This window comes from Choloepus didactylus, chromosome 8, assembly GCF_015220235.1.
Source record: "Choloepus didactylus isolate mChoDid1 chromosome 8, mChoDid1.pri, whole genome shotgun sequence".
In the NCBI taxonomy this organism is placed as follows: domain Eukaryota; kingdom Metazoa; phylum Chordata; class Mammalia; order Pilosa; family Megalonychidae; genus Choloepus; species Choloepus didactylus.
In genome coordinates this window covers 135806160-135829625 of record NC_051314.1, presented here as the reverse complement: position 1 = coordinate 135829625, position 23466 = coordinate 135806160, and the positions used below count along the sequence as shown (strand labels likewise).

General features: G+C 40.5%; 1 protein-coding gene across 1 annotated transcript in view; it reads left to right on the top strand.

Moving 5' to 3' along the window:
- The window catches only part of PRKCQ (protein kinase C theta), a 158533-nt gene extending 135916 nt beyond the window's left edge, over positions 1-22617 (top strand). The window contains 4 exon segments of the mRNA XM_037845292.1: positions 4665-4803; positions 11082-11270; positions 19261-19389; positions 22462-22617. Of these exon segments, the coding sequence (XP_037701220.1) occupies positions 4665-4803; positions 11082-11270; positions 19261-19389; positions 22462-22617 (613 nt within the window).
- Positions 22618-23466: the final 849 nt, after the last annotated feature.

Sequence of the window (23466 nt, the reverse complement as noted above, 5' to 3'; positions counted from 1 at the left end):
GTCCCCATCGCAAGATCCCAAACTTTACATCTGCAAAGACCCTTTCTCCACATAGGGTCATAGTCACAGGCTCTGGGGGTCAGGATGTGGACTTAACCTTTTGGTGGGGCCACCACACAACACACTACAAGCAGTAACAGACTGGTGTACAGCCCTCCGTTAGGCTTTGTGGTGGGCACAAAAGGTAAAGAAGTCCCAGTTCCCAGATACCTAACGGAAACACTTTCTGTTTTTGATTTTTGGGGTGTTTGTTTGTTTGTTTTTGGAGATAGAATAAAAGTATGAGAAAAGACACAGCAGCACACTCTAAAAAGAGCCCAAGTGCATACAATTCCAATTAAAACTGTAAATTCTGAAGGAAAGAAAAATAAAGATGTTGCCAGGATTGGACAGAGCCATGCCACTATGCCAACAAAAAATTCCTATCAGAAGGTAGATTTTTAAACAGAGAGGGGCATTGCAGGTAGAAGAAGTGACTTCAGAAGAGGCACAGAAATAGGAATAAGGAGGTCAAGTGGAGGAATCAGAAGATTATTAAACAAAAGTGTCCAGCTTCTGTGCAAAGACTGTTGTGGGGCAATAACAAGAAATGAGACCAGTGAGACGTAGAGAAGCAGGTGGCAGCGTCACCACTTACCATTGGATCTGCTCATGGGATGTTACAAACAGTAGCAGCACAAAAGACGTCCTAAACCCTGGTTTGGGTTAAATGTAAAAACGAGGAGCTGGAAAATATGCAGATATGGCAAAAGGAGAATTTAGAATTTAACCTTAGAATACTAGAACTGAAAGGGACCTTAAGATTATACTTTATGGATGATGCCCTTGGGTCCAAGCCATCCATTTGAAGCCACTTACCAGTGATTTTACACATGACCTCATCTGGTGGTCACGAGGACCCCGTGTGATAAGCAAGGCATCACTGGACCCATTTCACAGATTGGTAATGTGGGGTGCAGAGAAGGAAATGACTTGGCTGAGCTGGTTTGAAATGAGTTTGAAAGCCAATTCTACGGACTCCCATTGGGGAATTCTCTCAATACTCAGCCACTTCCCAGATAGAAAAGCTTTGCGTATATTGACACACTACTGAAAGAAAGGCGTCCACTTAATTTTGTGTTACACATAATGCACTGATGTGCTTACCAAAGCCAAACCAGGGGACGTGGTTCTTTCCCAGGACTTGATGCCCCGTGAGGTACATGGGGGGAGTGAGGAGCATGACATGCCTCAGACTGTGCTTGGCCTCTGGGTTCTGTGACATTTCTGGTTGGCTCCAGAGAACCTCCCTAGTCTTCCTCAGCCCCCTCATTCCTTACCGTCAAGGAAGGCGATTTCTAGGCCTGTCCCATTCCAACTTAGAGCTCTCAAATCTTCAGCGACTTTTTCTCTCCCCACCTCCAAACATACCTGGTCCACTTTTGAAGGCAGACTGGAAATTTAACATTAAACTTCTTATTCCTAGCCAGAGACCTAAGGAACATTTATTTTTAGAATTAGTTAACATGCATGCTTGTGGCCACAGAAAACTCAAGACCAGTTTAATGAGAAAGATCAAGTGTGCTTGCTATCACTGGTTTAAAGAGATGTAAAGGAGGACAAAGACTGGGTTTGCACCCCAGTCTACTGACTGGCTGGGTGCCCTGAGATAAATCAGAGAACTCCTAAGAGCCTTTGTTTTCCCCTCAGAAAAAATAGAAATAAAATAATAGTGATTCCAGAACAGAGAACTCAAATGATAAAATACACGTGAAAGCAAGAAAATCCAATGCAAATGTTAGATATTGTTTTCATTATTCTGATAATCTATGCTCAGCACTGGACCTGGGTATCTGGATCCCTAGAGAGGCCCCAAAGCCATCTCACAGCCAAATTACCATAAACATGTGCAGGTGGCTACAAATGATGCATATATGCTTCATATAGCAAAAATTCAAAATGATATCAATATGACATTAAGTGTGGATTAGAAAATGAACCTGAAATTTTAGCATAAGGATGTAAACATGACCTTCAATTGGACTTACTGAGATATAATTCATAAGTCGCAACAGAACAGTGTACTTCATTCATCATGAATATTACTGAGCTGGTTGCAGATGGAAGATGTCAACTCTGGAAGCAACTGCTAGTTGTCTCACTCCACCAAACAGCTGTATTCCTGTCTTGATTTCTCTTGCTAATTTGCCCTCATAGAAGGTAGAGAAAGCAATGAGAAGAAAAAGTTACTCAAGACTTAATTGCAACTGATAATGTCTGTTTGGTGAAATGAAGTGATGAATTCATTCAACAAAATACTTGTTAAATGCTTAGTCCATGCTAGATTCTTATCAGAGCAACACAGTGCAGCAAATAACAAGCAATATATAGCTGCACCTTCACAAAGCTTCCAGTTCATCAAGGGACAGAAACAAAACAAATAGTGATGGGAACTTTAGAAGAACATAAATATTCATCTTAGGCAAGACTGTTTGATGACAAGTCACACAAAACCACTCAAAGTTTTGCTTAATCAAAATCAAGCCTTATTAAGAGGCTGGAACCAAGAACTGCAGAACCCTAGGAACTAAGGTAGCTACTGCCTTGTCAACTCTGATTTCCCTTGGGTTTACACAGCCTCGTATCTCTGCTCTTGGCATAGCCCCTGCATTTTCCCTCCTTTTACAAAATAGCTTTCTCCGATTGTCCAAGGGCATGCTAGGAAACATGACACAAGGTATCTTCTCAGTTCGGGCACCTAAGCAAGACAGCTTAGTGTCCCCATATTGAAATATACAGCATCCAAAAAGAGAAAAACTGAAAATGATCCATCTTGAGTCAGATGGCCACCTCTGAGCCAATCAACCGAGATCTAGGGGACAGGGTTATTTGCCAGGCCCTTTAGGAGCAGAATCTTTGAGAAAGGAGCCTTAGAAAATTCTCTAAGAGGTTAAAAAAAATGGTTATTTCTACTCCACGCCAAGTTATCTTAGATAACTAAGGAAGACAACAGTAGCCAACACCAACCACATATTCTAGACTTAAAGAAAGTAGATTTCAGAAAATGCAGAAATTCATGGACAGATAACACAAAGGGAAAGAAAGCTGATGTTGTATAAGAAACTGAAATTCACAAAATTCCATTTACTAAAATCGATAAAAGAAAATTTTAAAGAAATTTAAATTATCTCTAAAAAAATCAAGATTATCTTTAAAAAAAAATTTCACATGCACAAGAGGAGAAGAAACTGGCATAATGGCAGTTGTGTAAAAAATTAAAAACTGAAGGTTTTAGTTTACAACAAGCTCAATATCAACCATTACTACAGTGGGGCTACTAAAACAACTAGTGCAGTGTCTTGGCCCTTGGGGTAAAGGGTGAAGGATTCAATCAGAGGCTTAGAGTGTCACTATATTCTGCACCGATCAGATTATAAATCTAGAGGATATTGGTTCCACTGTGAGAACCATATTTTAAGAAGAAAATGGACAAATTTAAGATATTTGGAGGGTAGTGGCTGCAATGTCGAAGAGTCTGAAAACCACATATGAGGCACAGAGTTCCTGAATGTTTTAAAGGAAAGACAAGAGAAAATTTGATGTTACTTTTAAAACATTTGGGATATTGTGTTCTAATAGAAAACACCCTTGAACAAATGGGCAAAATCATAAAGAGGCATAATTTGGCTCGCTTATTTTTTAAAAACTTTTTTATTATAGCACTATATATATATATATCAAAATTTCCCGTCATGTACTTTTTAAAAATCCTATTATCAGTAACATTTATCTAAAACTGGAATGGCTGTTTTAAGAGAATACTGGTTCCCTAGGGAGACAGGAGCCTGTGGACATGTTATCCTGGTTTCAGATGGATTCTGGTTCAAGAATTATTCTTTATTCTAGTTAGGAATAGCATTCTTCAATTGGTCTTGGAATTAGGTGCAGTATAAATAATTCATTCACAAAGATGCAAATAGAAACATGTAGAACATGGTATAAAGACCTGTCCACCTTTTAGTGAGCTGCACTCTTTGGTAAGTCAGAAAGAGGACTTAGTGCACCCAGGCACTCCCTTGAGGAGTCAGCTTCCTCTATACCCCCACCCGGTAGGCAAGTGGATAATTGTACATGTTGGGTAGTTTTAGATCCCACCCTAGATCATGCACACCCCAACAACCAGCCCCTGCTGACATCTCACCCACTGTTTCCTCATATCCAGGCTTTGTCTCCTGAAGGCCCTCTTCAAATTGAAGTATGTGACTTTGAACAAATAATATGTTAACCTTTATGCATTCTCTCACCACCAACTTGGCCGTTATCCGAGAAATATGGATTGAGTTCCAAAGATGTGCCCAGGGCTGCGCTGGTCATGGAAGATACAAACATCTCCGAGAGTCAGACCCTGAGAAAGCAGGACAGGGACAAGAAGGGCCAACAGGAAAATCCCAAGCATGAGACCCTAGTCGAAGCATAAGGACCAAGGAGTAGGACAGCATCAAGCATGCTGGGCAGTTTTAGGTTGAGGAGCAGAGTCAGCAAGAGGGAGAGGAAAGAGAAGCCAAGCACCCACTCACCTTCGCCTCCCAGGCTCTCATGACACTAGCTCAGCTGCCATCCCTTACGGCAATTTTAACAAACTTGTATCCAGTAAAAAAAGATTTTGCTTTGCTTTTGTTTTTCAGGGACCTGAAGCTAGATAATATCCTGTTAGACAAAGATGGACATATCAAAATAGCAGATTTTGGAATGTGCAAGGAGAACATGTTGGGAGATGCAAAGACAAATACTTTCTGCGGAACTCCTGACTACATCGCCCCCGAGGTAGGAAGCACCACCGGGGAGACCCGGCAGCTTGGCCCCTCCCCAACTCAGCCCAACCCCGGACCAAGCCTTCCTAAAGCCAGAAGATTTAATGTATTGGGGTTATGATTTATATTTGGTTTTCTGAATATTTCATAAACCCAGCCATAAATAGCACCATAATGTATTGGGATGCATACTGATTATAACATCTCTCCAAGACTTGCATAGTTCAGCATGTCCTTTCAGTTATGGCTTCTCCCCACCTCCAGCCTGAGAGAACCCAAAGGAGAAACCGGTGAAGAACCAGGTGGAAACTGGACAATCTCACAAGTGTCCACCTGAGTAAGTCAAAGTCAAGTGGTTTAATTTTAGGATCAGAAAATCTGAAGTTTCCAAGCTGCCATTGTGTGAAAATAGATTGCTAAAAATCTCACTCAGCTTCATTTTCCTCTTCTGTAAAATGGAGGGAATACTTCTCTCACGATGTTTTTGTATGCCTTAAATGAGGTAACATATGAAGTTAAACCACCCCCCAATCCCATACCAAAATAATAATAATTATTATTATATATTATTATAATTTTTATATAACTTTATATAATATATAATTATTATTATTATAAGGCATCGCTATCATTTTCTGAGTACCCAGAAGAAAGGCATTTCTCAGAAGTCATCACCAATCCAACTAAACCCTCAACATCCCCTTTTTATGGAATCCCTGCCAGCTGCCCACCTCAAGAAGATTAGATACTCCCTTAACACTGGGTCCATCTCATATCCTAACACTTATCATGATTGCTTTTTTATCTTTGAATCATCCTGCCTACTTATTGATAATTATAGATTCTTAGAAAGTTGCAAAAATAGTAAGAAACATCCTGTATGTACCCTTCACTGGGTTTCCCCCAGTGATTACATCCTACATAACTATGATACAACATCAAAACCATGAAATTGACATTGGTACAAGGTGTGTATATAGTTCTATTCCATTTTATTGTGTCTGTAGATTTGTGTAATCTTTTTTTTCCAAGTGCAGGGCTTGGCACAGTGAGGAGCTAATAAATACCTCTTAGAAGAATGAATGAATGAATGAATAAACAAAAGAATGAATGACTTAATAATGTGTGAATGGGTAATGGTTGTTTGATAAAGACAGTGTCGGACTTCCTGAAATCAGTGACACTGATTTCCTGGGTAAAACAAATTTAGCAGCAAATCCTTGTTGTTGCCAAAGTAATCATGGCAGCCTGAGTCTAAGAAATATGTGGCTTTGCTCAGTGATGATGTGGTATTTAATTTTAATTTAATCTTGTTTAAATGCAAGATTGGTCTTTGCTCAACAACAAATTTATGGCTTTTAACTTTCAAGGAATTATTGAACTCGATTACAATTGAGCTTGGTTCATTGATTTCATAACTTTCTGATATTAGAAATCTATGCTTCATTCAGGTTAGCACAAATACAGATATGAGTGTGTTAAAACCATTTCCAGTTTGAAATGAAGCCAAAGCTAATTAAGGCACAAGTGAAGGCGATCTCAGAGGAGGGACTCAATTTAGTGATGCAATTCCCCTTAGTAATAATTCTAAATATATTCGCTCTGCTCAGACAACCATCCCTATCATTCTCAACAGATGTCCCTCATATGAGATACCTCAATTTCTTTCCTCCTCACCTTTTCCTCTTCTCCCTGTATGCTCTCCATGAGCAACTTGGTTTATGCCGATGGATTTAACACAATAACTCCCAAATCAGTATGCCCAACCCAAACTTCTTCATCTTGCTCCAAACCCATAGGTCCATTTTCCTGCTTCTCATCTCCAACTAGACATCATGGTCATCAATGTCAAGTTCAAATTCAGGAGGTCTGAAGCCCACTTTCCCCATTGAGCTTGTCTCCCCTCCTTTTTCCCTTTTTTGGGGAATTATACTTCCATCCACCAGTTGCCGAGCCAGAAAACTAGGACTCGTACACGTTTTTTCTTTCTTATTCCCCAAATCCAATCAAACACAAAGACCTTCTAAATTTGGATCTCAAGTTGTCCCCCAAACTTGTGACTGAATGAAGACTCTCCCTTGATTTCTTCTTCCTCAAAATGTATCCCTTTGATCTAATCCCCAAAGAATCTCAAATTCCTCCCCTTCGCCCTGCTGCTACCTTGGTCTCGGCTCTCAGTATCTCTTGTCCTCCCCGTGATACACATTTGACTGCTTTCTCCTCCGTCACCACACACCTTCCAGGGTATCTGCCTATTCTAAGATGTCCAAACTTTTTGATCATGCACAGTTAAAAAAATAAAAAGCATTCCCAGTATTTATGTATTTATTTATATATAAATAGTATTCATTACCACCAACTAATATACTCGATGTGTTCTAAAGCATGCACCAAAAGAAATTTAATCAGGTTGAGTTGAAGATGAACTAAACAGTAGTTTTAAATAACTGAATTTTATTATATTTATCAATAGTATAAAATATTTATGTTTTCATTAAAATAAAATTAAATAATTTTTTAAAATCTTGTTTTGACACCTCAAGATGATCTGATTTCTAAGGTCTGATAAATTCGGTTGATTTCAGTTCTAGCTATCAAAGCTAGAAAGAGATACCTGACAAAGGCACACATGATAATACAATTTACAATAGGTACTTAAGGCAAGACCCATCATTGACAGAAGTGGGTGTAAGTCCATATTTCAAACAATGATTTTGATACACTCAATATTTTTAGCCTATTCCTTGTCAAAACTGATGAGATCATCACCATTTTTTAGCTACACCATAATGTGGTGGACAAAGAGCTTGTTCCAGGTGTAAGAGTGGTGTCAGCTCTGCACTTTCTGACATTCTGCTCACTTTGGCTTCATTTACTGTTATCTTCAATCTACACCTCTTTGCAGATAATCTTTTTAAGTTGCATGCCCATTTTGTCAAAATTAGTTTACTTAAAGCAGATCCCATCAATCCACTAACTGGGCAAGGAACATAAACCATAGTGCACCTTACAATACAAACGACCAAGCCAAGTCTCCACCAAGCTGCTTCTGAAGTGGGCTTCCCATTCTCCCCTCGGGATGCCTCCATTTCTGCTTAGGTTTCTAAATCAGGGCATTGTGTCAGTCTGTACATCAAATACCCAAAAGCCTAAATTCTTTCTCATTATAGATTTTTAAAAAATTAGTATAAATACAAGTTCCACTCTTTTTCTTCCCACGTCTTGTTGGATCATCTGGTTCACCCCTGGGGTTTATGTACCATTTTGAAGGTCACCATTCTACCAGGTATATTTACCTTCCTAATATACAAGCCTGTCATGCCAGTGCCTTAAAAATCTTCATGCATTCCCCATTATCAGCTGGATATAAGCCACAATCCTGAGCATCAGTCCTTACTAATATGTCCCTTGACCTCTAATTTGCCTCCATTTCTCACATTCCTTACTGCACACTCTGTATTCCAGGCATACTAAATTGCCCACTTCCCTGAACACGCCGTTCCATGTTCTTCTCTGTCACTGCACACGCTGGTCCCTTGGTCTGTGACCATTCCCACCTCCAAACTCATCTCCTCTCTGAAGACGCCTCTGGTTCCTTAGGAATAGTCTACTGCCTCCACCTCTGTGCTACCAATAGACTGAGCTTCTCACAGTCCAGTCTCTTTTCCCACAGTTCAGAACAGACATCTACCAAATGTTTCCTGAATGAGGCACATGTACTAAATGCCTGTTTCTAAGCATGTGCTGCATTTCTCCACCTCTGTATCAATCCCATCTGCCCTCCCCATTCTAACCATCAAAACGTGTAATACATTTTCTCAATGCTCCACTCACATGCCAACTTCTTTCTCAAGTTTTTTCTTTTATCTCATTCATCTACCCATTCCCTTCTCCCCACCTCCAAAACCAGAAAGAGCTAGAGGAGTGCACTCCTTTCTCTGAAATGTGTTGTGTGGGAATATTCCAAGTATATTCCAAGCATATGCTGCCCACGTTGTGTCTTTGTGTATTCGGGTGCTCTCTCCCATCTTAGAATGTAAGCTCCTTCAGGAAAAGGACAGCGTGTTACCTCCATGGCAGACAAAAAGCCCATTAGGCAAGGCTCAGAATTAAAAATGAAAAAAAAAAAAAAAGACACAAGAACATGAAACAGCTAGGACCAAGGCCATCAAGCCCATCTGCCAGACACTGATATGTGCTTGACAGGAGAACTCAAATCATGCCTGGGCAGTGGAAGGAAAGTAAGTGCATTTCAGAGCAGTGTCAGGAGTGACGCCCGGAAGGCAGGCTGAGCTCCCCACAGCAGGGAACAGACTCACCAGCGTGGGTCTACTGAGACCACAAGCTCTTCTCCAAAACTCTGCCCATTCCCTTTGCCTTCCAGTTACAGGAGAAAGGGTCTAATGTAACATCAGGGTTCCAAGCTCATTTTGACCAATAGGGAAACAGGTCAATAACCAACCTACTTTCTAATATGTGGTAGCCACTCAGTAAATCCATATGTGATTTCAGTATAGAGAAGCAGCACCCTGGAAAAAGGAGGCGTCACTTGGAAATCAGAACCATAGAGGCACTGGGTGTCTACTTAGTAAACTACAGCAGCACTTCCTTGCTGTGAGGTCACTGCAGTGAGCCTTGTACGGACGTTAACCCATGAGCTCTGTGGGCTGTAGCAGGTGGAATGGCAGCTCTCTCTCCCCAGAGAGAGAAGGATGCACCCGGTGAAGTCTTTAGGTGGATGCTGGGCTGGTTTCTCAGGTTTGGAGTTGTGCATTCAGAGCTGTGCATCTGAATAATTATTTATTATTTGTATAATAAAGCACCCTGGGTGGAGATAGAAAAGGGGCCACTCCATCCAGGGTTTTTTCACCACAATTTCTTTGAAAACTTAGAAGATTACAAGCCTGACCATGTTAGGTTGAGATTTAAAACCAGGAGACAACATTATATAATTAAATTAGTAATCTCCTGAAAGCCCAAGATTCAGGACGTAGCTTTCTATTTACTAGTTAGGAGACCCTAATTAAGACATCAGCTCCCTGAGTCCAATCATCTTCCTCTGTAAAAGAGGGATAATGGTACCGACCTAAGGGAGTTCTTGTAAATAAAAGACACAATGTATGAAAAACACCTAACACACGTCAGTACTTATTAAGTAGCCATTCTGTTCTAAGTGTGTAATTGAGTGTGAATTTGTATTTTATTTCTTTCTCCTGACTTGAGACTGAAATTTTTTTTATTAGCATCACCTAGCCTACAAGACTTAATTTCAACCACCGCTATCTGTCCAAATTTCTTTTCATTTGCCTTGCCGAAATGAAGTTGTTTACAAAGATGTGATGCTCGGAGCAGTTTCTGGTTGCTTTGGGCTCCCCCGTGTGGCAGATCTCTGGAATTACATGTAAATCTGGCCCCACTTAAAGGCAAATTTGACTGAACTAAGATTGTGCATCTTTATTTTCCCTGTCATTCTCCATGGATTCAGATTATTTCTTAAGAAAAAGTTTATTTTTTCTAATATTTAAGGTAAAAATTGAATTAAGACTAGTAGGTAGGATTTTATACTGGAAATCAGTGGCAGATTTCCTGCTCCTAAATTCTGTTGGTGACTGGCTCTTTATTTTCACAAATGGGTACAACTTCATTATCACAAATACAGACCAGTTCTACTCATAGCATTGATGTCAGCCTCACATATTTCTCAGAGGTCTCTGCTTTCTAGATTGGGATAGTTATACTAGGCTTTTTCCAGGCATTGTTGCAAAATTTGATTCTTCATAATGATGCCTGCAAATGTGACTCCTGAGTTGACTGGCCAAGATTAGCTTAGGCTTTAAAGAAGTGATTTGGTCCAATGATCTCACTGGATGCTAGATTACTTAAGAAACTTCATGCAAAGATTCAAGACAGTAGAAGTCAGTAGAACTTAGGAGCGTGGTTTAAAGGTTCTCATCGGGGCACTGGAGAAAGAAGAGACATATCAGCTTTCTCAGGTCTGATATCTGCCACCCAAGTCCTCCCATCACAGAAGGGAAAATGAAGACTTAAGAGCATGGTTCACTTGTTTTGCTTAAAGTCAAAATAAAAGTAGAAACTGAAACTCAAAAATGTTCACTTCATTTTGGCCTTATCCACTCCTTTCCATCCATTCCTTAGCTTCTCAAAAGATACAAGTTTCAGCATGATCTTTGTTAAAACCACATATCCTCAATACCATCAATTATTTCCCAAGTGGCTTGGAGCAGTCCATGAACAGTTTTCACTCATCACCTTCATTTTTATTCATTACAGATCTTGCTGGGTCAGAAATACAACCATTCCGTGGACTGGTGGTCCTTTGGCGTCCTCCTCTATGAGATGCTGATTGGTCAGTCCCCTTTCCACGGGCAAGACGAGGAGGAGCTCTTCCACTCCATCCGCATGGACAACCCCTTTTACCCACGATGGCTTGAGAAGGAGGCCAAGGACCTTCTAGTGAAGGTAAGTGACAAGGCAAGAAGCCTTCAGAAGATTAGAATGAGGTTTTCTGATGAGTCTTTCCATTCATTTCTAGGTTCTGATGTACACATGGTAAACAATAATTATATTTCACAGGACTTAAATGGAATTTTCCCTATCTGTTTTAATTGGGGTATCAATACAAGGAACATTAAATATCAATCTGAATGGACAGTAAGTCCTCATTTACACAGGACAGGTCCAAAAACCGGTTGTATGACTCATCCACTTTGAGATGTAATTGGTACTTTGAACAAGCCCAATTTGTGGCTTCAAGCTCAACTTTTAATTTCCCATAGTCATTATAGAATACATTCAATGGAGTTAATCTTCCATGACCCTGGTTGAAACCCTGGATCGTATGCATCCAAGTTGATGGGACTTGTTGCTGACTCTTAGGTAAAGGACAAACCTATTGTCACTTTAAGTCATAAAACACAGTCTCAATTGAGAAACTGAAACTTTTCAGTCCAAAATATTAATCATCATGCCAATCCTAATCATAAAGCTAAGACTTCTGATCCCTCTCCTCTGGCCAAAGCCAATGCAGGAGACTGCTTACCTTTGGAGAAGGGATTGTTGGTCATATCATGGTTAACTGTCTCCTTGCCCTCTTCCCCCCCAACTGTTAGCTTCTATTTCAGACCCTACTAGGTTAGAAGCAGGGAAAGGATGGAGGGGAAAGTACTCTTCTTTTGTAGTTGGGTAACTTCACACTCTTTGAGTCAGGCTTATATGGTTACTCAGATAGGGTTTAATAGGTTGTTTGGAGAGATCTATCACTAGGAACATTTTGGGCTGAGACTCTGAAACCACAGAGTCAATCCATTCTCTAGTCTGGCTACTCCCTCTCCCCAAACTCTCATCAGCATCACTCCATCCCACTGGGACTTTAGCTGCCTTTTGCTGTCATTCCAGCAGATCTTGGAAGGCAATACTTAAATAGATACAGACCAGCTCCTCCCCTCATGGCCCACCCGTTGTCCCCTGGAAATACTGATACATCCTTCACCCTAAGAAATTCTGAGAGTGCAGGCTATTTCCATCTCAGCAGCTCTCTCTAGGGTTCACCACCAAAGGAGAAGTCAGCCCCCAGCCCATGTAGCACAGAATCCATTCATAATCGGTGAACAGTGATACAGATACAAACTACTGACCACAAACCAGGAGCTTCCACGGCAAACCGGTGCAGAGAGATAAGAAGCACCTGAAAATCATCATAAAAGATTTGGACCTGAAGCAAAGTCTGAATGTACCATTTCTTGAGACTACAAAATATTTATCCACAAGGCATACCTGTAGCAAGTTGTAAAAACAATGGCAGAGAATCACACTAATGCAACATGCTAATTACCTCTGATGATAATAAGCAGCTACATTTACTAAGCTGTCCGGGCAAAGATTTTGATCGAGGAGTCATACCAGTGAAAGCAAGAACCTAGCAAATTCAAGAGAAACAGACCATGGATACAGGTGTTTTAGGTAAAACAATATTTTATTTTCTTGGATCTCATGTCTTAGCTAGATAAAACATCATTTAAGGGAATAATTTTTAAACTTGCTCTTGCAATACTGAAGATGGAAACAGGAGAAGATCCTCTGACATTAGAAGCTATCCATGGGTTTTAAATCTAAATTTAGGAAAAATAGTACCAGACCCATTTTTTTTCCCACTAGTCTACTTTTTTCTCATGAAGAACTTCTTGGAATTAAATTTAAAGAGCATACGTGTCTATGTCTCTAATACAACTGACAACCTGTCTAGAGTATTAGAAATTTTCAGGCAACTCCAGAGTTCTCCCTGGGGAATCAAAATCTTACATCTGAGAAATGCTGACAAAGCCCTCACAGGATATCCAGCCCAAGGATAATGAAACTAGGTATTTAAAAATCTGAGCCAGTTCAATTCAGTGCTCACTTTCTGAACATGATCCAAACAAGCAATAAACTTAGGAAACTCCCTGAATGACCAATTAAATCCACTTTTTTTCCTTTATTCCCAACCTGTCCCCTGTAACCTTCCTTCCAGATTCTGACTCCATGAGTTTGCTTATTCTAATTATTTCATATCAGGGAGTCATACAGTATTCATCCTTTGTGTCTGGCTCATTTCACTCAACATGATGTCTTCAAGGTACATCCATGTTGTTGCAAACATCAGGACTTCCTTCCTTGTTAGGGCTGAATAGTATTCCATTGTGTGTATCTATATTATGTTAACACATAAATTCATTGTTAATGACTGAACCAAACCTATATAAAATGAAAGCTAATTTCAAATTCAACCCATAAGAAAAAAAAATATGACAACAGTAAAAATGAGTTAGCATGATTGGAATGTAAACAATCCTACTTTATCCAGAGGCTGTTATCAGTTTGACACCTGGCTCTCTGAAGGTGGGGCCAACAAAACCCACAGAGAAGGGAAATGAGCAAAGGGGCTGTTCCAGTTTGCTAATGCTGCTGTTACTCAAAATACCAGCAATGGATTGACTTTTATAAAGGGGGGTTATTTGTTACAAAGTCTTACGGCCATGCAAATGTCCAAACAAAGGCATCAACAGTAGGGAACCTTCACTGAAGAACACTGATGGTGTCTGGAAAACCTTTGTTAGCGGGGAAGGCATATGGCTGGCATCTGTTTGCTCCCACATTGCATTTCTAAATGGCGTTCTCCAAAATGTCAGCGTCAGCTTTCAACAGCCATCTTCAAAATGTGTCTGCCAGCTGCAGCAGCACTGAGCTCCTTCTGTCTGAGCTCTTATATAGGACTCTGATGATTAAATCAAGACCCATGTTGAATGGGCGGGGCCACACTTTCATGGAAATAATCTAATCAAAGTCATTACCCACAGTTGGGTGGGTCACATCTCCATGGAAACAGCCTAATCCAAAGATTCCAACCTAATCAACACTAATACGTCTGCCCCCCACAAGACTGCATGAAAGAACATGGCATTTTGGGGGACATAATACATCCCAACTGGCACAGGGGTGGTCCGTACCATTGGAGGGGTGAGAGCACCTGTGGGCTCAGGGCTGCCTTCAGGTGAGTCACAGCACTGGGCCCCGGAGCCACAGGTACCATCAGCCGTCACCTGCAATGCCTGGGAAAGCTGGACCAGCCTCCAGGCTGGGTTTCCCAATCCCAGCTCTACCTCACCACCCTAAACAGCTTCGGGGTGACTGAGGTCAGGGGAAATTAATCCACAAAGTTCATCCTCACCTGGAAGGAAGCTTAGAGTGATGTTTTTAAGGGAGCAGGACAGAGAATGGGTAGAAGAAAAAGATTAGTCCTAATTGGAAGAGATGGGGTGGCTAGTTGTGTACATGGGCTGCTACTCAGCAATAAAAAGGAACAGATGATTAATACATAAAACCCCCTGGATGGATCTCAAAGGCTGAGTGAAAAAAAAACCCATCTCAAAAGGTCACACACGTTTGAGTCCATTTATATAATGTTCTGGAAATGACCACATTATAGATATGGAAAACAGAGGCGTGGTTGCCCAGGGTTAGGGGTGTTGGGGGTCTGGGGGGTTATGACAAAAGGGGCAGCACAAGGGAGATCTTTGTGGTGATGGAACAGTTCTGAATCTTGATTGTGGTGGGGGTGACACAAATCTCCATACCTGATAAAATGGCACATTGTACCAATGTCAGCTTCCTGGTTTAAATAGTGTCCTCTAATTATGTAAGATGTAACCACTGGGGGAAACTGAGTGAAGGGTATGTGAGACCTCTCTGTATTATCTTTGCAACTTTCTGTGAATTTATAATTATTTTCAAATAAGTTTTTTTAGAAAATTAAATCTAAGGCTAAATGCCATGCAAATAACAACAACAAAAATCATCTGCAGAGTTTCAGTGGCAGGAGAAAGAGTTGCTGTGAGGGGAGAAAATAAATTTGTTTGAATAGAGCAGAAACCAAGACAATTAAGAAAAAAGACATCCCCTTCGTGACATCCCTTGGGCTTGATTCCCTTTAGCCTTCCTGCATCATCAATGCATGCAGCTAAGTGGACAGTGGTACATCAGGGGAGGCTGAAATCCATCCAGAATTACAGCTGGGACCCTGGTGTCCGGTTGACTATGGCCAAATAAACTCCCTTCTCTTCCTCATTCATTCCTCCAGGACATCCTGTCCATTTATTTGGAAAACTAATGACTTAAGAACAGAAATACATCTTCCTTTTATAGAAAGATATATATGAGTGAAAGTGGAAAGAACATTCCAGGTATAAGTTGTCACCGGTGACTGGCACTAAGCATGGCGGGGGGGGGGGGGGCAATCTCCACACCCCTCAACAGCTTTCTTGCCGAGACAGTGGATAAATTTAAACAACCTCCAGCCACATCCCAGCCGTTTCTATAAGAGGTGTGCTATTTCCTATAAATGTAAACCGCCCTCTGGCAGCGTTTATGGACAAAAGCAAGCCTTGCTTCAGGAACATTCGTTTCCTCATTGTGCTGCTCGGCCACGGAGCTGCTGATCCGAGTCTTTAGTCATCCTCGGAACCTCCAGCAGCTTGACTTGCTGCAGGGCAGAGAAGATAATTTACCACTCTGTGTAAAGCTAGAAAGAATACGAAACCTAGAAACTGGAGATGGTATTATCTTCTTACCATAAATTTTATTTTTAAGACTATCCTTTTAAAATTTCACAGGTACATATCCCTGGCTCAGAAGGGTCTCTGTGTGATCCTCTAGGCACAATGCCACATATTTGATGAAAACAATCTAAGGAAAATCTGACATGGTTGTACACTTGGCCTTGGGCAGTTACTTCCAACATAATTCCCCGAAGCATTTAATTGTTAACGACATTCCCTAGTGTGGAACCTATTCTTGAGGCACTTACACCTTCTGTCTAATCTCTTTCATCGAAATGTCCTTAAGAAGTGGAGATCAATCCTTTATTATGATCATTTCATGGGAGGAGATTTGGGGCTAGTGACTTATTCTCTCTGTTTCTCAAAAATCAATCTGCTTTTCCTTCTGTTGATTCACACTGGTTTTTGAGTCTACAGAAAAACATATTTCACTGTGAACTGGGTGGCTTTTCTTCTTGAAACCAGGAATTATTCTGTATGCTGAAAGCAAGAAGCTGAGAAAAGATGGGGCTATAAGACATATGATAACTGCAGATAAATAAAGGGGAAAGACAGCTTATGCACTTTTTCAACAAACACTGATGTAACATCTCATCTGTGCCCGGCACTGTATGAGGTGCTGTAAGAAACAGAAACCTAAACACCCTCTCCCTTCTAGAGCTTACGGTCTAGCAGCAAAGACAGACTTGGGAAAAAATGCAGTCTGCTAACTATTCTAATGGAGGGAAGACGTTCTATGGAAGACAAAGGAGAGAGTAACACCAGACATGGGGAGGAGGCTGCTTTATTTTAGGCTCTACCACTCACTGGATTTGTGATCTTGAGCAAGTTTACTTAGCTATTCTGAGCCTTGGTTTCCTCAACTGACAATTGGGATAATGATACCTGCTTTGTAAATTTGTTTTTAAAATCAGGATGATGAATACGAAGCATCTAGCACAGTGCCTGACTCAAAGAAAACTGGTTGGAATGAATGATTTCATCAATTATACGACCATGAGTATGGTTTTGAGAGGAGGGAGGGCTCACCGTGAGTTGAGGTCATCAAAGAAAGCATCACAATGAAGATAGGATGTAAGACAAAAAAAAAAAAAAAGATGGGGCGGGATTTAAAAATGAGAAGAAGGAAATGGGAGTGGAATGGGGGAAAAGAACCTCTTTGCAAGGTGGACGTGTCATGAGCAAAGGAAAGAAGTGGGAAAGGCACACGGTGTATTCCACAAGTGAATATGTCTGGACAGAAGACAGGGTTACAAGTGGGTCAGCATCAGACTTCAGACGGCCTCAAACGCCAGTCTAGGGCTCAGAAGACGTCAGAACGCAGGGTTCTTAGGGGCCTTGCAGGTCACGTCTTAGTTTCATGGGGCTGCCACAACAAAGTGCCACGAACTGGGTGGCATCAAACAATAGAAGTTGTTTCTTTCATAATGCTGGAAGCTAGAAGTCCAAAACCAAGGTATCATCAGACCGTGCCCCTCTTTCAAAGATCCTGGGGAAGATCGCTTCCTGGCCTCTTCCAGCCTCTGGTGGCTCCATCTTCACATGGCCAACTTCTACTTGAGTGTCTCCTTCTCTCGTCCTTTCTTATAAGGACACCAGTCATATTGTATGAAGGGCCTCCCTAAACCAATATGGCCTCATCTTAACTCTATTACATCTGCAAAGACCCTATTTCCAAATAAGGTCACATTCACAAGTATTGGGGGTTAGGACATCAACATATCATTTTGGAGGACATGATACAGCCCATAACAGACCAGCTTGTCTAACCCTTCATTTTTCAGATGAAGAAATTAAGATTCAGAAATCTTACCCACGGCCACATGGGTAGTAAGTCTCTTGGATGACATCCAGTGTCCTTTCCACTGTACAGAGGTTGGTTTTCTAACCAGGTGCTTTGGAATCCCAAGTTTCCCTAGAGAGCCCTCAGCAGCCACCATATGCTGAGGGGAACCAAGAAGTCAGGGCCATGCTGGTTTACCAGTTTGATATCCTAGGTGACTGCATGAGTGGCTCACTTGGAATTTTAAGAGATACCCCTACTTAAAAAAAGAAATTAAATATCTCTGCTTTGCACATCTTCACCCTACAGCATGCTGTTTTGTATAGAGTAGAATCTTTGAAGATTTTCAAGTCGTAAGGTAATGTACATAAAGCAGTGTTTTAGAATAGTTTGAATGGCTGTTTTTTAAGGGGTATAATAAAGTGATCCCTGCAATTTAGGTATGAATGGAGGTCAAGTTCTTGCCAGAACCTCCTGGAAAATCACTGTATTTCACCATGCTTTCTGTTTCAAAGATCCATAGTCTCCTTATAAACAGTCTATAAGTAGTGGTAACTTTATAAATAAACATGTACCTGATGTGAGAAAAATGGGTAAGTACTCCAGACGCCCAGGGGACCTGTTATTTTTCTTGGTTTAATGTTTAGACTCCTGTTCCTTAATTCCCTTGACATGTTTTATTTAAGTTTTAACAGTTTCAAAGTTTCTTTTTTGACCTTGCCAATGTTCTTTTGGACCTCCGGGGGGGAGGCAGAATGTGACCGAAGGACAGTGCAAAGAGGATAATACATATGTAACAGCTCAGAGGTTATAAAAGATGACCTTTGAATTAAATAGTACTTATCCAGCAGGTTAGGAGCAGTCCAAGGTGATTCTTGATACTCAGACAGCCTATTAAAATCCAATGCTGACGTCTGGAACTAGTTTATGTTATACCTGAGTAAGTTTTTCCTTTTCGCTAGAGTCCCCCCAGTGCTGTTCATCCCAAGAAAGTAGCTTTGTAAGAAATCAAACTCTTGACTAATGGGTCAATCAATCAAACCACAAATAAATTGATCACTTACTTGGCATTGTTAGGTTTTACAGAGTAGGAATTATCGTGCGCAGGTGTGTGTGTGTTATTTCATCTTCATAACAGCCTACGAGGAGGGCACCTTGATCACTTTCCAGGTGGGAATCTGTGACTTGAGGACTCTGTAACTTGCCAGAGGACACATAACTAATAGCAAAGACTAAGATTTCAAACCATGTCTCTAGGACTCAGTAGATAGTATTTCTAGGGCAAAGAGTACAAAAGAAAAAGCCAGACTCAGGAATATTCCAAAAGGCTCATGCAGGGAAGGGTGATGACCAGTTCAATTCTAATCAGATTTTATAACCTACTTTATAAAGGTAAGTAGAAAAATAAGATGAGAAAAGCAAGTGACAAAGCGCTTCCCACTCTAGGCCAAGAAGCCGGACTTCATCCCTGTAGAATCAAGCACAATGGGTCATACACTAAGAAATAAACCACCCAGCCCATGCTAATGGGATAATCCCTTGAGAAATAATCTGCTCTCTTTCTGCTCTTTTCCAGCTTTTTGTAAGAGAACCCGAGAAGAGGTTGGGAGTGCGGGGAGACATCCGCCAGCATCCTTTGTTTCGGGAGATCAACTGGGAAGAACTTGAAAGAAAGGAGATTGACCCACCTTTCAGGCCTAAAGTGGTAAGAGCTCCCCATGGGGAACATTCCTTTCAGCCCTCCGGGCTTTACTCACAGGCTGCCAGACAGAGCTTCTTCCCTGCCCCGGGGCAGTTCTTTATAGAATGTACTTCTTTACCCATCCCGCTGGGTTCTTGGATGATGGGGGAGAGGGAAGGGATGTTACTCTTGTCAGCAAAATCTAAGCTCTGTAGTCAACCCGTAACAAAAGGAAGAATGAATTGCTGCAGGTACGTGCTGTGTGTATATGTCGTTGGCCATCAGAAGTGATAGAGGTTTTGCACGATTCATACACAATTAAACGTCACTCTCCGCATGACCCAAACTTATGAATAAACCCTGCATCCTATGTCAAGAATTTTAGAACCATTATTTTCCCCATGAGATTTATTGACATTTACCCTAAGACCATCTAAATGGCAATTGTTAGATGTTCTTCCATTTAAAGAAGAAAAAGGAAATAGGCACTTAGAAAAAGATAGGTCTCTAAATTCCCATTTGTTTACTCACTAGCAAAAGTCACTAACCTGCCTGGGGAAAGGCAGACCAAGTGCAGGACACTGTAAAGTGAAGAGGAAAGCAAGGCAAAGTTGGTGCATTTGCCAGCTTTACCCCTTCTTGGTGATTGCTGGGGAATAAGATGGTAATTACCCTGGCAGATGTGAACAATCGGCCATCTCTTTGCATAGAGCAGCTGTGGGCTCCTGGATTTCACAGCAGAGTGTTCACCCTAGAAAACAGCTACTGTCATCAGCCATCATAGAGAATGGCTAGAAGGAACAAATGTGCCTTGTTAGTGTTAGGGTAATTATTCTCAACGTTTGTCCCAAGCCCTGGAGATTTTCTGATGATTCTACAGGCTGGTTTCTAATACTTCCATTATTTGTAACAGTACCAGATCTAATACATGAATTAATAATTTGTTTTGGATAAAAGGAACTTTTATCTTGTTGTAGCTAATCAGAACAATTTAATTCATATCTCAACTCCTACTTCAGATTAAAATTGATTTGATATTTTCCACATAAAAAAAAAAATAAGTCAGAACTTTGATCTAGGCTTAGCTTACAGGCTAATTCCTGATTCCACTTGTTGTCTGAGTAGCTGTTTGTAGGCAGACCACAGGCCGTGGAACTTACCAGCCCATGGGGGTCCTTTTGACGGATGGAAGAAGGGCCTACTCTTAATTATGCTCACGTAAATAAGGGCAACTCTATTTTGATCACAGTTCTTAACCTTAGAAAGCTGAATGGTACACCAAGCTGAACAGTATTTATGAAGAGCTGTTGGTTTGATTTTCTCTATTATCATTTTTTCTAATCATATATATTTTATTATGAAATATAACATATATACATAGAAGTGATAACTTTCCAAGTGCAATTTAACAAGTAGTTAGAGGGCAAATTTCAAAGAATGTTATGGGTTACAATTCCACAATTTCAGTTATTTTCTTTTTGTGAAATGTAACATATATGCAAAAAGGTAATATCTTTCAGAGTGTGATTTAACAAATAGTTATATAGGAAATTTCCAAAAATGTTATGAGTTACAGTACTGTAGTTTCAGTTATTTCCTTATTGTGAAATATAACAAATATACAAAGAGGTGATAACTTTCAAAGTACCTTTTAAGAAGTAGCTATAATCTTATTCCACTATTGATCCTGATTTGAAAAATATACAGAGAAAATGATTTTATTTCTTAATCTTTCTTTTTACTTTCTGCATATTCATAACCTCTTAAGATGCTCTTTCTCTTCAAGACCCATGTTTCCAGCCTTTGCAAGACAAAGTTTACATAAACTTCTATATTTTCCTGGCTTTGCAGTTCATTTCCTTCTGTCCCACTCCTTTCAGAAATGCTCAATAGAGTTTTCTCAGTTGGATCTCTGTGAGATGACAGGTGACTACTGATTGTTTTAGTGCTTAGCATTCATTTCTGGCCCAGACATTTCTTTTTTCAAATTATAGATTTCCTCTTGTGGGATTTCTCCTTCTGAGATATGTTAAATCTATAAGCTGTGATTCTTTTCTTTTTTCAGGGATGTGTAGGCAGTGACAAATTTAATTTGTTCATGTTGTAAAGGGGTGTTGACTTTGTGGGAAAACAGAACACATCTGGTTGATGTTCTTGAAGAGGCTATTGCCTCTGGGTTTGGGGACATAGAAGGCACAGGAGTTCTCTGAATGATTTAAGTTTCTGAAGAACGAAAAAAAAAAAAAAAGTAGCTATAGAACAAACTTCAAAGGATGCTATGGGTTACAGCTCCACCATTTCAAATCTTTCCTTCCAGCTATTCTAATACCCTAGTAACTAAGAGAAAGAAAATTATATGGAGATTCAGTATTCATAATCCTTTGATAAATTCCATCTTGTCTGTTGCTACCCCTTCCTCTAGTTTAATCACTTTCCTGATCTTCAGGGATGTCTAAGCAATGACCACCCTAACCTGTTCATGTTGAAAAGGGGTGTCGACATTATGGGAAAAGGGGACACATCTGGTTGAAGTTCTTGAAGAGGCTGTTGCCTCTGGGAAGAGGTGTTTTTTACTTTCTCTTCTTCTTGTCATGGGAACCAATGGACCAGGTGGTCTGAGGGAAGCTTGGGAATTAACATGGGTAGCGAAATCAAGGTAGCAAAGGATGTTGGTAAAAGAAAAAGGATATGTAATCTGCAAATTTCCTTCCCTCCCTCTCCCTTCCTCGTCTGCACCCTCTCCCCACCCCACCCCAAGTAGACTAAAAGGACAGAGGTCAAATCTGGGCGCACCACTTTTTCAAGGTTGCCAAAACTGCTTCTTGTAAACTTTTAACTAGAGGTCCTAAATCCTATTTGAATGCATACAATGGAATTCCATTACGTGTATTTAACTATACTATTGGTAAAGTGATGTCTGGGGATTACAGAGATGCTTAATAAGAAACACACATAATGGTTATAAGTGTTATATCACTTATATCTGTAAACACCAGCACAGTCTTGCACAGATTAGAGCCTAGATGACAAAAATTAAGATAATGAATTGTGTGACTGATTTTCTTTCCTTTTTTCCCCCCTTAACCTCTTACCAAGAAATCACCATATGACTGCAGCAATTTCGACAAAGAATTCTTAAACGAGAAACCCCGGCTGTCGTTCGCTGACAGGGCACTCATAAACAGTATGGACCAGAACATGTTCAGAAACTTTTCTTTCATTAACCCAGGGATGGAGAGGCTGATATCCTGAATCTTGCCTGTCCAGAGACATGAAGGAATTCACTTTCTTCCTATGAACTGGTGGAAACGACACATCTTGGGTTCCTTTTTCAACTTGGAAAAGAAAAGAAACACTCAATTATAACGACTGAGACCTTTTAGCTCCTCATGTGATGTTTTATCTGTAGCAAAAGCCAACTCGACTTCACTAACGATGGCACCCTTTGGTTGCTCTCCCGCCATCTTTCGTAGACACTTTTGAAGCAAGGTCTTTCGAGGGAGCGCTGGCTGGTGTTCAGAACTGGCACTTCAGACCCCACACCAGGATAATTGACTTGAAAGATGGTTCTCTGCACTGTGAAAGATTGAAAACTTAATACTGTTCTAAATTATGGTTCTTTACTGGGGCACCAAGTGCTGATCAATGAAATGCTTCATGAATCAAGGCACAAACTGAGAATAAACTTCTCAAGACTAAAGCAGCACATTGCCAGGGTAGTGGTGGATTTCATTCAGCCGCAGAAAGTAACCACTAACCCATTTCGTTCTCTTCATATCTGTGGAAGTGTAAATGGCAGTGGGGAAAGCCCTGTAAGGTTTTTATGGGAATGGTTCACAATAAACATAACTTGTTACTTGAGATTTACAAACCCATTCATTCTGATTAGCCACAAACGTCACAGGAAAGAGAAAAATGATAAGTGGGAAGAGCTCATGTCATTGATACGGGAAGTTTAATAGAACACCTACTCTGGTTATCTTGTCAACATAGAAATTAAATTTAGAGTCCATCAAAGAGAGTATCATTTTACTCCTGCCAATAAAATCTTTCCATCCATTCATTCTCAGTTGATTTCATTACCAGTGGCACTCACTTTTT